Source organism: Scheffersomyces coipomensis (genome assembly GCF_036884675.1).
Source record: "Scheffersomyces coipomensis strain NRRL Y-17651 chromosome Unknown DFJ63scaffold_9, whole genome shotgun sequence".
Lineage (NCBI taxonomy): Eukaryota > Fungi > Ascomycota > Pichiomycetes > Serinales > Debaryomycetaceae > Scheffersomyces > Scheffersomyces coipomensis.
The window spans coordinates 258,548-272,704 of record NW_027042900.1 but is presented as its reverse complement, the minus strand read 5'-3'; the positions used below and the strand labels follow the sequence as shown (position 1 = coordinate 272,704).

The following is a 14,157-nucleotide window of genomic DNA, read 5'->3' as shown; positions in this document are numbered from 1 at the left end:
GTAACAATCAAAATTGAATCATATGAAATTGTTGATATCATAACACTTTTAATTGCTATCCTGATCTCGGGAATTTTGGTCTATAAAAATTAGAGTATGTAAGGTACGCGATTCTTAGAACAAAATTGGTTGACATATGTAATCACTATATATGTATCTATGATGATCTAAAACTCATAAGTTCTACCGAATCATGTACCCGTGTTGGTTCTATTTGGTTTGTGTAAGGTATGGTTCTTATTGTTTCAACATGGTATATTTACCACCTTCAATATGAACAAAAAAAGAAAAGGTTCGTGGCGATACCATGTTTATGGTTTGTTTAAGGGCACACAAAGGAAAGAATTGAAGGCTGTAAGGGCTTTGTTCCTGGTTTTAATACAAGGTTTAAACAATTGTGGGAGAACATATAACAGGAGTATGAACCACCATTCTATCCGATTATTACATACTTGTGTAGTAAGATCTTTTCAATTGCTATGGATAGTTGGGTGAAACAAGTTTCCTAAATAGGTGAAATTGCAAACTTTTAATAGACTTTTAACTATTGTAACAGCAACTTTTATATACCTGTAACACCACATTTATTATTGTAGTTGAAAACTAACCAACCACGTATTTACCATAACTTAAGACTAGGTATATCATTCTCCTATTCCTTAGATTGATTGAAAAGGTATAAATATGATGGAATATTTGATGTTTTATATCTGTAATCTCTATAAATCAACCATATTATTAGTACAACCAACAATTTTAACTTAAAAAATTGACCCAAAGCCAACCTTAAAAAATTCAACTCAACTCATATATAACAAATCATAATGAAATTTTCACAATTATCTTTTTTAATTGCCGCTGCTGCAACCATTAATGCCCAAGTATTAGTATTAGATGATTTAGTGGTTAGGGAAGCTGTAAAGAGAGCAGAATCCACTGCCGATGGAAGTGGTGCAGATTCAGCTGCAGCATCATTACCAGCCGTTGATGCTCAAACTGGAGCTGGAACTGAAACTGGAGCAGGTGCAACTGCGGCTTCTGATGATCTGGCAAGCACTGCAAGTGGACTCGTTGGTGTTAATTCTGATGGAGGAGTTGGTTCTCCAGCCGCATCCGCTGCTGCTGATGATACAGCCAGCGGAGCTAGTGTTGCTACCGAAGGTGGAAGTGCTGATGCTGAAAGTGGAGCTGCAGCAGAAACTGGAGCAGGAGCTGCTACTGAAACAGATAGTGGATCATCTCCATCTGGTGGAAGTGGAAGTGGAGGATTAGATTCAATTTTGGGGGTCGGAGCCTCAGCATCTGCTGGAGGATCAGGTTCATCAGGTACTGCCAGTGGATCTCATGCCTCTGGATCATCAACTGCTAGTGGATCCTCATCTAGTAATGCTGCTGCTGGCAGTCCACAAAATCTTGGAAACACAGCTTATGGGTTCGCATTTGCAGCCGCTGTTGTTGGATCATTATTGATTTAGATACAAATGGCGATCCATTGTTTTTATTTTTATATATTTACAATTAGTTATATTTTTTTAAATACACAGCTTAAAAAGTTTTAACATTAATAAACTACTGTTTTTAAACAAAAGAATATCTGTCTGTCTGATAATGTATTGTCTGTCTGTATTAGTTTATCTATGAAATACGGTTGTTAATTAAAAATACCTCAATTCTGCAAATGTTCTCCGCATTTTTTAATTAGAACCAAAAAAAATATAGTCATGGCTAATTTTTGCACACCACTTTATTTTTTAAGCTTTAAGTATGGGGAAAATAACCCATTAACAAATATTTTAAGGAGGGTAATTTGCTTGAATACAATTAGTTTCATTATAATATTGTAAAGAGGCTCAAAATCACTTTATATTGGAATTAATGGTAAAATTTTGATGAGTAAACAAGTTAATTAATGTAAAAGTGATTATAATAAAGATAAGATGTGGGGATTTAATTGGTTAATATTTTTGTAGGTGATTTCGTTTATCTATTATTATATAGATAGGATCAATGTTATTACTGTAAATTGATTAAGCTCATTAGTTGATAATAATAATAAGAACGTAACGTGTGTTTACATTTTGATGGAGTTTGTGGGAAATATAAATAGTTCAGTAAATGCCCACATTGATGGTAAGTATGTGTAATTGTTATAATCATTAGTTTTCTGAATAGTATTTGATATCAGTAAATAACTAAACCTCTCTAAAATTTAATTTAAAATGATTGCTGCACACCCACAAAGTAACATTCATCAGAATCTTCAAACTCAATTACACAGTAGTTCTGATACCAAGGAACCAAGATTTATGGATTTAGATCTTGAGAATTCAAAGAAATTATTCATCTTAGATAAAAAGGAAAAATCAGAACAAGATCAAAATATGTTATCTACTGATAGTACAGATTCATCATCATCGTCGATGTCTCCAATGAATTATATTGTTTGGGAAGGTGAAAATGCTTCTATGGTTAAAGATGAAGATGATATTAAATTTGTTCCAAAATTTGAATATAGCGTTTTAAAGAAAGAAGAAGCTCCTGATCCAAATAAGAATATGATTTTAGAAACTAGTACTATGACTCAACATATTCAAATTTTAGAAAGAAAATTAAGAAATTTTAATAAATATATGGTTTTAACTGCTAAATTGATTCATTATGAACAAAAAAAGGGAGAATTGATGACTATTTTAGTTGATCATAAAGAACCAATTGTTGATATGAGAGTTGGTAATACTTCTTATGAATATTACAGATGGTGTTATTTAACAAGTATGACTACAACCAATAAATTCTCGTTTAAATATATTTTATACAAGATTCCAGATGATTGTCCTACTAATATGTTTGAAGTAAATGGATTATTCACTGATAAAAAGAGACCAACCTATGCTCAAGAAGTATTAAAATTAGATGAAAGAACGAATGCCTTTCAAATTTTAGCTGAATTCAAATATGAAGTTGATTTAAAAACTAATATCATTAGTTCTTATTTGGTATTAAAGAGAAGTCTTCATAATTTAAGATTAACTGAAAATGATATTATCAATTCCACCATTGTTTTTAGATATATGGAAGATTCCAAATATGAAAACTTATCTAATCTTACCAGTTTAACTAGTAAGAAAGGAGTTGTTTTACTTTAGTTGGTGTTCTGTTAATATTTTTGCAACCACATGACCAAAGCTCATGTGGTCTAGAGGGTATTTTTAGAAGTAATTTTTTTTGTGAGGGAGGGAACGGGACGTAAATCCCAATCAGGAAAGTTAAAGCCGCTTGGGCGGATTTAACCTTTTTAGGATTTTTTTCTAAATGTCTATTTTCAATTCTGATTCCAATTAGAAGTTATTGATTCTATTTCCAAATGTTTATGAGTGATTTTTTAATTAAATAATGTTTATGGTAAATGTTTATGTATACCAAAAGTACATGTAAATACCAAGTCTGTAAGCTTTCTGTGCCTCTACCTCTACACATATCTTGAAGAGATTTCTAACGGCTCATTTGGGATATAAAATTTTCTTGGAATCTTTTATGGTGGTGTTAGGCATTACACAAATAAAGGCTGTAGCGATTATAACGATATACCTTATAACTGATAATGTAATGATGATCTGGCCGCAATACTTAGGTTCAACCACAGTTGTTGTTACAATTTATTATCAGATATAAATGATCAAAAATAAATGTAAACATCCACAAAGCGGATAATATAAAAAAAATCGAGAGAGGGTGAATTGAATTTGAGCCCCAAATTAAAGTGTATAGGAAACGTCGTAGTTAAAGTTTGATATTGCATACAACCCGTTTAAATTCCGTTATGGTGATTATTTTAATTCTTCAGTTATCGATATAATTCGTACGATGATCATTTTGGTGGCAATTATCATGATCTAATCAGGAAATATATAGTCATACATTCCTCCAAATCTCAATTGCTAATTTATATTTTCTCATCTTAGATCCATCCAATAGCTTATTAATAATAATAAGCCATGACTACACTTGATGAACTTCGAGAATTTCATGAATTGTTAAAGCAGGAAATATCACCAACATCAACTAAAGTTAGTAACGTCTATTTCTTTCAGAAAAATGCTTTATCAGGCGACGTGGTAGTACTATTTGAAGTACTAAACTTTTTAAATTGGTCGAAAGGATCTCCTAATGAAAGTTCGTATTTTAAAACTCAATTGACTGACGAGTTATCATTAGTTCCATTATTAGAATATAATAAATACAAAAAGTCAATGATTAAGAGTGTTCAGAAGTATTTAGCTATTAAAAGCTTATATGAACAAAATATTCCCAAGATTTTGATTACTTCTAATAACTCAATCTATAAAAAGTATATCATTGATAACGAACCTCATCCAGTGTCAATGTTAGTTCATAATACATTACCCATAACAGATGTTAAATATAGAGATGTCTACTACAGATGGACATTAAGGAATACCAAATCAGATAAAGAGGAAATTACTTTCAAGTATGTATTATATAAATTACCCAAAGATCAATTGAACATGTTTATGAATAATAAGAAGGAAGGTACGAAAGATTCTGGTACAGGAGAAAAGAATTCATTATTGGTAACCTCAATCAGCCGAAGTTTATTAGTTGATTTCAATTCAAATGCCAATTTCAATCATCCATCCAGTGTCAAATTAGCTCAATTGGTTTATAATTTGAAATATAAAAATAAATTCGTTACTTCATTTTTAATCGTCAATAATAACAACCACAATAATAATAATAATCATAACCATGATAGAATTCATAAGGGGTTAAACAATGAAGACATTGTAAACACGGCTATGATATTCAAGTTCATCCAAGATTCCAAATTAAGCAATAAGAGTAATAGAAAAGGTGCAAAGTATAGTGGTGAGATGGGAATTAAAGTAGCGTTCTAACCAGCTTAGCCCTGCCCCACACAAAAATGTTTTGTTTAAAGTATTTTTTGCAATGAAGGTTGCGCTTGCGAATTCGAAGGCAGTGCTCTTTATATTGCGCCTCTATTTACATTAATATTAACCGTTTATAGATATAAATATATACTGATTAGATCAAAAAGTGGATTGGATGTGTATTTGTTAGATGAGATATAAATAAGTTTAGTGTATTATGCATATTTTCTTAGTATATCTAAAAAATTAATTTCAAAATTTGAAATTGTAATATTTTGATTTTGACCTATGAAAGATAAGATAACCGGCAATTGACCATTTGATTTGGGTTTGAGTATGGCTGAGTGAATATAGAACTGGGGTGTGTTTTGTTTTTGATCATCAATTACTTTTAAAATGAATTGATTCTTATTCTCAATTAATTTAGCCACATTGATTTTAATATTATTATTCCAATTGAGATTATATCCAAAAGCCACTTCATCACGATAGTTATTTTCCACTACATCTTCTTCCTTATCATAGTTCAAAGATCTCTCAATATCAAACTCAAACTGTGATAAATCAATATTCAATCCACACCCTAATAACTTTGTAAATGATTCCTTTAAAGTCCAAATATGATTAAACACGAAATATCGATACTTCTCTTCAGTTGAATTCAACACTTCATACTCTTTCGGGGAGAAAATAGGCTTGAATTCATTCATAAAATCAGTGGTTGAGATTCCATTCTGTAATGAATGAGATAAATCTATTCCTATTGATTTACCATTGTCTTCAAAACTATACTCTACTACCATACTCATTATTGTGTTTGAACTTGATGAGTTAAAAGCGAAAGTTTGCCCTAATATAGATGGTTTCCCATATTCATTATACGAGAATCTGATTCGAGCCCATACTTTCTGATTATTATTTAAGTAATTTAATACCAATCTTGTAAATAAATTTTGAATCAATGCTTTAAATCGTAATGGCTTATCCTTAATATTGGATATTTTAACTTGCTCTTTGAAATTTCCCACTAATCGTAAACTAATTTCGAAATTGAAATCATCTGATAGAAAGTCAATTAACTCTGAAGTTAATGTTGTAGTGAAGATGATTACATTACTTGATGATGAAGGTGATTCATATTTCCTTTTGTTGATTATTGTTTCTAGTTGTGAAAAGATCTCGTTATCAATATCATTATCAGATGATAATAATGGAGTTGATGTCATATTACGAACATTGAATGGTTCAAGCTTGTCTTTCAAGATGTATGTTAACTAACTTAGGTTTGTAAATATCGATGAAATGATATCTGATTTAAACTTTTTAGTCATATCATAATATGCAGTACATTTTCATCATACCAAGATATGACTAACTTTTACTCTTTTGCAACAATGAAATCTATAATGAAAAGATTATGATTAAAACAAGTATACAGTCTATATGATCTATTTAATTTATTCATCATCAGTGGCACTATAGAATCTGATTGTATCTTCACCATTGTAAGGATGTAATTGAGCATATTCAAAAGCTTCAACTACCACTTTCTTAACAGCTTCAAAACTAGCTTCACTTACTTGATAATGGAATGCAATTCTACCAGCATATACTTTAACACCATATTTATCAGAAATTTCAACTAATTTCTTCACATCGATTTTATTAGCTTTTAAATCAACAAATACAAAATTAGTCTCTACTGGATGTTCTAAAATTATCCCTTTTTCTTGACATATTTGACCTAATTCAGCAGCCCATTCATGAGTCTTTTTTAATTTTGGTAAATTTTCATCAATAGCAGTTATAGCCATGACAGCTAATAATCCACTTTGTCTAATACCACCCCCATTTTGTTTTTTAAAATGATTAGCTTTTAAAATGAATTTTTTATCACTAACTAATACTGAACCAATTGGAGCTCCTAAAGTCTTAGAAAGACATAATGAAACACTATCGAAATATGAACAATATTCTTTTATAGAAATCCCAGTTGCAACTGAAGCATTCCATAATCTAGCCCCATCTAAATGTAATCTAACACCATTCTTCTTACAGAAATTAGAAATTAATTTGATTTCTTCTAAGGGGAAGATCATACCATGTAAAGTATTTTCTAAGGAGATTAATTTGGTTGGAGCTCCATGAATTTCACCATCATCAGGTATAAATACAGGTAAAATATCATCAACTAAAGTTAAGTATTTACCATTTTTTGGAATGATAGGTTGAACCATAGCTTGTGATAAAGTTGATAATCCACCAGCTTCATGAACATATACATGACCTCTATAATCACATAAAATACTATAAGGAGGTTGGAAAAGATTAGTACGAAGACCAATTTGATTTGATAAAGTACCACTAACACAATAAAGACCAGCTTCTTTACCAGCAATAGCAGCTACTTTCTTTTCTAATTGAATGGTCGAATTATCTTCATTATAGACAGCATCACCTAAGGAGGAATTAGCTAATGACTCAATCATAGATAAAGTTGGAGTAGTGAAGGTATCACTACGAAATTCATTATGAGCCGGACTTTGGCTTGTAAAATTAGCAAATGAAGCAGACATAATTAATGAATTCAATTAAAGCTCTGAAATTAAATGATATCGTTATGAACAAGGGATCAATGAAAGAATCGAAATAGATAAAGCGATAATAGCAGATTTTTCAGTATTCTTATATCAGAGCCAGTCGAATGTTATCGGTGTTAGTCATAAATTAGGTAATGTATGTGTGTATGGATGTTCCGGTATATAACTTTTTCACTCAAATAAGATTAAGGCGACAAGGTATGATAACGGCTTACAAATTGTTACGATTAGAATAGGAGTAGAGTAGAAAGGAAGAGAAAATAATGGAATGGAATAGATTAGGATAGCAATATTAAGGATGTGTCATAGTTAATAGTAATGTTACTTCAATGTGGGGATATTATATCTCTAATAAGAATGTACTTTTCATAAGGGGAATAAAGCATAATTTAGCAACTAACAGTGCCTTTATTTTATATTTGGACTTTCGTTACTATTTATAATACTGACTGAAACTTAAGATTTGCACATCTGAATCTATAGTAACAAGATCAAGTTGTCCTTTACTTAAGTGAAGAGTAACTACTATTTAACAGATTCGCATGAGGATTCCCAATGCGGCAAGTGATTCCTTAGAGGACGAATTCACATTTCCTATTTGGGCCAATGCGCGGTAAATCAAATCAGATTCATAATTACAAATAGTGATGAAATCAAGTTAATTAAGCGGGTCAACAACTTCTAATTGCCAACCAGTTAAGGGAAGTAGTTCATTAAAGTCAATTGATGGAATACTGTGTGTATCTCAAAAATTGTATAGCTTCTTAGAGTCAAATAGATCATGTACTACTGTTGATCTGTTATCTGAACGGAGTGGTAAATACCAAAACTAGATAAGATAACCACATAATCCCAAGAGGTGAAATGCAACCCAATCCCACACCGTTAAAAATAATATTACCAATTCCCGCTTAACTTAAACTAAAACATCACCCCTCTCAATTCTCCTGCTTAATCAATTGCTTCACCACTAATAATTTTAATTCTTTTTTTTTTTTATTAGGGTGAAAAATTAATTTTCGTTCGCCCGCTATCAAACTCAACTCCACAAACGGATTCAGAGATAAAATTATTCAACAGGTATAAAAGCAATTTAAAATACCGCTAATTTTACTTACGATTGTTTTTGCCTTTTTTTTAGAATTTCTTTTCTTTTGGCTTAGTTTCCTTATATAATTTCATTCATTCTAATATATTCATACTTCCAGATCTAATAATACAATGACCGTGTCCGTTCCAGTTGAATATGAAGTTACTTTACCAGATGGTAAAAAATTCGAACAACCAGCAGGTTTATTCATTAATAATGAATTTGTCAAATCTGTCAGTGGTAAAACCATTGATTCCATTAATCCAGCTACTGGTGAAGTAAATGGTTCAGTTTATGCTGCTGAGGCTGAAGATGTTGATATTGCTGTTGATGCTGCTAGAACTGCTTTCAAATCATGGAAAAAAGTTAGTGGTGTTGACAGAGGTAAACTTTTATTCAAATTTGCTGATGAATTTGAAAAACAACAAGCTTTATTAAGTTCCATTGAAGCTTGGGATTCAGGTAAAACCAAAGATCAAAATGCCATTTATGATGTTGAAGAATGTATTGCTGTTTTCAGATATTATGCTGGTTGGGCTGATAAAATCCAAGGTAAATTAATTCAAAATGATGCTAAGAAATTAGCTTATACTGTTCATGAACCATTTGGTGTTTGTGGTCAAATCATTCCATGGAATTATCCTTTATTAATGGCTGCTTGGAAATTGGCTCCAGCTTTAGCTGCTGGTAATGTTGTTGTCTTGAAAACTTCTGAACTTACTCCATTATCATTATTATATGTGGCTAAAATCTTTAAAAAAGTTGGTTTCCCACCTGGTGTGGTTAATATTTTAAGTGGTTATGGTGCTACTGCTGGTAAATCTTTAGCATCTCATTTGGGTGTTGATAAAATTGCTTTCACTGGTTCAACTGCGACTGGTAAATTAATTCAACAAGCTGCTTCAGCAAACTTAAAGGCTGTTACTTTAGAATGTGGTGGTAAATCTCCATTAATCGTTAGAAGTGATGCTGATATAGAACAAGCTGTTAAATGGGCTGCTATTGGTATCATGAGTAATCAAGGTCAAATTTGTACTTCTACTTCAAGAATTTATGTTCATGAAGATATTCATGATGAATTTGTTGAACAATATAAAGCTCATGTTATTGCTGATTATAAACAAGGGGAAATGTTCGATGGTGACGCTGTTGTTGGTCCTCAAGTTTCTAAAGTTCAACATGATAAAATCTTAAATTATATTTCTATTGGTAAAGAAGAAGGTGCTAAAATTGTTTTAGGTGGTGAAAAGAATACTGATGGTGCTTTATCCAAGGGTTATTTCATTAAACCAACTATTTTCACTGAAGTTCAACCACATATGAGAATCGTCAATGAAGAAATCTTTGGTCCTGTTGTTGTAGTTGGTAAATTCAAGACCGATGAAGAAGTTGTTAAATACGCTAATAGTACTCAATATGGTTTAGGTGCTGCTATCTTCACCAAAGATATTACTGTTGCTCACAATATGGCCAGTGATATCGAAGCTGGTATGGTGTGGATCAACTCTTCTAATGATTCTGATATTCACATTCCATTCGGTGGGGTTAAATTAAGTGGTGTTGGTAGAGAATTAGGTGAATATGGTTTATCAATGTATACTCAAGCTAAAGCTGTTCATGTTAACTTAGGTACTAGATTATAAGATAGTTATTCCTAGCTTCAGACATCCTCTTTTAATTCGTCAGACTTGCTGTCTCTCTTTATATGTATACACTTTTTGATATAGTTAATGAAATAGATATTCGTTTTGTAAAAATCAAGTGATGGTAGCATCCCATTTATTCGTATTTTGATTTTGTGTAATTTTGGTGACATTACCTTACTAAAAAAAATAGGGGACAGTAAGAACTCACTCACGATACCTTAACTTGCTCGATTGAAATTAGTTGCAACAGTTAGAGCAGCAATATTCATTTATAAGCTGGATTGGATACAACCACTATATTCAATATGGATGAAGGTGATAGTCCAGATATAGAGCTTGGTGAGATTCCTACTCCTGAAACATCCTTAGAAATTTGGCCTGATAATATGAAAGGTATGGATCCTGAAGTAGAAATTGAAGCTGAGGTAGAGTCAGAACAGGATGTTAACGGGATGGATATAGAGGAAGACAGTTTCACACCATTATTGGAATGTCCTATACTTCCTAGTATCATATCAAAATCAACTTCCACCAATACTACATCATTGACTCGTCGTCGACATCAATACCCCCACAATAATACCCATACTCACTCCCATCATCATAGTCAAATTAAACAACCCGTCAATTCCATAGTTAATATCCTCCCCGATAATATATTACAAGAGATATGTGAACATATCGATCAATATGATCTTGTGAATTTACTGTTGACTTGTAAACAAATGTACGGTATTAGTATCACTCGATTATATCGACGGATTACAGTCATATTGAATGGAGAATTCCCCATTAGGTATAAAGGAGATGCCAAACAATTTGTCAGAGATAATGGAATCAAATATATGAATAGTTCAATCATCCTTAATATTGAGAATCTTCTAAAATTATTTGGGATATTAAATTTAAATGCTAGTTTGATTCAAAAAGTAAAATTCTTTATTTTTGATAAATGTTATATCAATACTATTATCGATATTAATCATATACAATTCAAAGTAATTGAATTCTTTGGGAAGAGTTCTCATGAGATTAACTTTTTACATATTACATTCATTGATTTTCTTACTGGGATTCTTAAATTAACCAAATTTTTAAAGAATGAAAATATTCGATCAAAGATATTTAAATTATTTATCACCAATACCACTGATTTATTCGAACCTGTCATACCTCAAAGTTTAACTAATTTATTCCTTATGTTGAATGAGTTTGAATTCATTAAAGATGATTATACCTTTGATTTATCCACATACCCCTATGACATATTTTATTCATTATTCACGTTAACATGTTCAACTAATAAACAACTTGGATTAGAGATTCTAAATGAAATTAAATTAATTGATCCTGCTATAAAATTAAAATTGAAAGGGTTAACCATATTTCATTTCCATAAAGAGAATTTAACTAATCCCGAACATGATCAAGATGAAACTTTGCATACTTTAAATGAAATGTATAATCATATACGAGAAGGGTTAGAAATTGATAATGCGATTGAAAATGATATCCCTCGCATTGAAGATTTATCATCCCAACCCAAATTACATGACTTGGATGATGAACATAATGAGATTGTGATTGAATATTTAAAATCGATTGATAAACGATTACATTTCCATAGTATTGAGAGTAAGGTTGATTTAATTAATCTTCAACATTTATACCTTAAGATTGATTGTGTTGAACATCGATTGAATAATTGTAAATGTTTTGAAACTTTTTTTAAAGATTTTAGTAATTTCAGTCTGTTGAATGGTGGATTACCTAATTTAAATTCATTTGAAATTGAATCATTCCCCAATTTAGAATGGTTAAGACCTCATCAAATGTTAGAAGATATTTTAACTCCTTTAGGAAGTTTCATCCGAACTTTGAATGGATTAAATCGTTTAACGATTGATTTCTCCACTCCAGGGTATAAAATGTTTGATAATTCCATTGGATTATCAACACATTTATTAAATAAATTAAATGAAAGATTAATCGAAGCATTCTTCCTATGTTTCTTTGATAATGAAACTGAAGATGGAGCTAATAAAAACGTATTGGCAAATTTAAAACAATTATATTTACAAGATTTTTTAACTAGTTTTATTTATTATAAACCGGATTTTTATGAAAATTTATTACATACATGTCAATGTTGGGGATGTCAAATCTTATTAGAAAAATTAAAAGATTTATTTTATCCAATTGATTCATTTGAGGGATTCCCAACGGTTCAAAATCCTATGAGTTCAAGTCTTGATATTGAATCAACTCTTTATATGGTTATTGGATATATATTAGGGAAATTACAAGCGGATAGAGAAGTTTGTATACCGATAAAGGAATCAACCGTTCATTATAATAGTTATCCAGTATACAAGGGACAACCGCATACATTACATAATGCATTCCATACTAATAAGTATGATGGTGATAGTTTATGTGGATGTGAAGAACTGATGGATGGAGATGTGAATGGGTTAAGATCTACTAATATTGATAATTTAGTAACGATTTATATTATTCATCAATTGAATCCGATTGTGGAATATTTACAATCGATATTTTTAAATTTAAATAATTTAATGATTCATGGGATTTATTATGAGTTTAATAAAGATGTGGGTAAGTTATTACCAATTTATGATGATTATGAGTATCCCACCGAGTTTTTGGAGGTAAAGAGACATGAAATTGATCATAATATTAAACCAGATGTTAAATTTGGATATTTTAAAAATCGAAAGTAACTAAGTAAATGGTGAAAATATATGGTTATTATTATTGGTACAATGGGTTAGTATAAGGGTTATTTTGATATGTATGAGATCAAGCTGGTTATGAGATTATACGGATTGAGATGGTTCTCTACGTAAAATTATATAGTAATATATAAGATAAATAAAGAGAGCTCGAATAAAAGGGGTATACAATTGTAGATAATTGTCTGATTTTCCGTAACGAAACTCAGTTGTGTCAAAACACTTAGCTGACCCTAAAATATAAATCTGATAGTTATAATGGGTAACAGAGTCAATATAGAAGAGAAATTTACCAACTGAAATTGTAGTTGAAATTTTGCTGTCACTACGGCAATGGGTAAGAAAAAACTTCAAATAGAGTACAAAGCCTGAAGGAGATGAATGGAATATCAGACAATTTAAGACGGCTAATACTTCCTCGAACTATAATAAAGACAATTTAATAATTAGAATAGACTATGTAAACATTGAGTGAAATAGTATTAGCAGGAAAAATGTGTGAAAATGAAAATAATTGCCATACCACTCAACTACGGTGGGTGTTCCCCTTAATGTTTAGTTCAGCCATATATCTTACGAGATTTAAAATGCATAATTAATTTCAATTAAGGCGTATGAAAATGTTATAGTATTATGGTCATTAAAGATATTTATCCTACCATTATATATAGTCACGTCATATATAACAAACCTATATACTATGTCTTGGCTATATATACATATATATATATTATAAATAAATAGTGGTGGGATAGTTAATGACTATAGAGTTGGTTTCCCCCTAATTAGTGATTAAAGTTTTTCTGTCTGTCTGTCATTTGTCCTTAAACCAAAAGACAAAAAAAAAGACAAAAAACAAAAAAGTCAGACAAAAAAAGGGACACTAAATTAATTCAGACAGACAGACACTTTTGTAACTGAAAGTTTATTTAACCAACAACAAAACTACCACAACCATTCTATTTAATTTAAACTATATATTATTATTATTTTACTTTCTTTCTTTCTCGTAAACCTCCAACCATCATTAAACTATCATCATCATCATCGTCATCGAAAAATTCACGTTATATCGTTTTGACAACTAAGTTAACTTCATTTATCGTAATTTGTTATAAAAATAATTTTTTTTTTTGTCTGACTTGACCGTCTTAA

The 14,157-nt window shown here is 30.7% G+C and overlaps 7 protein-coding genes across 7 annotated transcripts; 5 read left to right on the top strand and 2 right to left on the bottom strand. All coding sequences in view use genetic code 12, as the record gives it.

The window, feature by feature from the left end:
- Window positions 1–824: 824 nt before the first annotated feature.
- On the top strand, window positions 825–1,475 carry DFJ63DRAFT_337968 (uncharacterized protein; the record flags this gene model as incomplete). Its single annotated transcript, XM_064908624.1, has 1 exon — window positions 825–1,475. One exon carries the CDS (start codon window positions 825–827, stop codon window positions 1,473–1,475), a length of 651 nt encoding a protein of 216 aa, XP_064759387.1.
- Window positions 1,476–2,219: 744 nt separating this feature from the next.
- On the top strand, window positions 2,220–3,146 carry DFJ63DRAFT_337967 (uncharacterized protein; the record flags this gene model as incomplete). Its single annotated transcript, XM_064908623.1, has 1 exon — window positions 2,220–3,146. One exon carries the CDS (start codon window positions 2,220–2,222, stop codon window positions 3,144–3,146), a length of 927 nt encoding a protein of 308 aa, XP_064759386.1.
- Window positions 3,147–3,570: 424 nt separating this feature from the next.
- DFJ63DRAFT_256774 (uncharacterized protein) lies at window positions 3,571–5,020 on the top strand. Its single transcript, XM_064904510.1, has one exon. It carries the CDS (start codon window positions 3,996–3,998, stop codon window positions 4,914–4,916), a length of 921 nt encoding a protein of 306 aa, XP_064759385.1. The 5' UTR covers window positions 3,571–3,995; the 3' UTR covers window positions 4,917–5,020.
- Window position 5,021: 1 nt separating this feature from the next.
- LYS5 (holo-[acyl-carrier-protein] synthase) lies at window positions 5,022–6,252 on the bottom strand. The gene has a single exon (XM_064904515.1). It carries the CDS (start codon window positions 6,134–6,136, stop codon window positions 5,126–5,128), a length of 1,011 nt encoding a protein of 336 aa, XP_064759384.1. The 5' UTR covers window positions 6,137–6,252; the 3' UTR covers window positions 5,022–5,125.
- A 115-nt stretch (window positions 6,253–6,367) lies between these two features.
- Window positions 6,368–7,486, bottom strand: DFJ63DRAFT_315882 (threonine aldolase; the record flags this gene model as incomplete). Its single annotated transcript, XM_064906633.1, has 1 exon — window positions 6,368–7,486. One exon carries the CDS (start codon window positions 7,484–7,486, stop codon window positions 6,368–6,370), a length of 1,119 nt encoding a protein of 372 aa, XP_064759383.1.
- A 1,239-nt stretch (window positions 7,487–8,725) lies between these two features.
- Window positions 8,726–10,365, top strand: DFJ63DRAFT_321272 (uncharacterized protein). Its single transcript, XM_064907316.1, has one exon. It carries the CDS (start codon window positions 8,732–8,734, stop codon window positions 10,241–10,243), a length of 1,512 nt encoding a protein of 503 aa, XP_064759382.1. The 5' UTR covers window positions 8,726–8,731; the 3' UTR covers window positions 10,244–10,365.
- A 186-nt stretch (window positions 10,366–10,551) lies between these two features.
- Window positions 10,552–12,990, top strand: DFJ63DRAFT_323940 (uncharacterized protein; the record flags this gene model as incomplete). The annotated part of the gene is made up of 2 exons (XM_064907569.1): window positions 10,552–10,676; window positions 10,854–12,990. 2 exons carry the CDS (start codon window positions 10,552–10,554, stop codon window positions 12,988–12,990), a joined length of 2,262 nt encoding a protein of 753 aa, XP_064759381.1.
- Window positions 12,991–14,157: the final 1,167 nt, after the last annotated feature.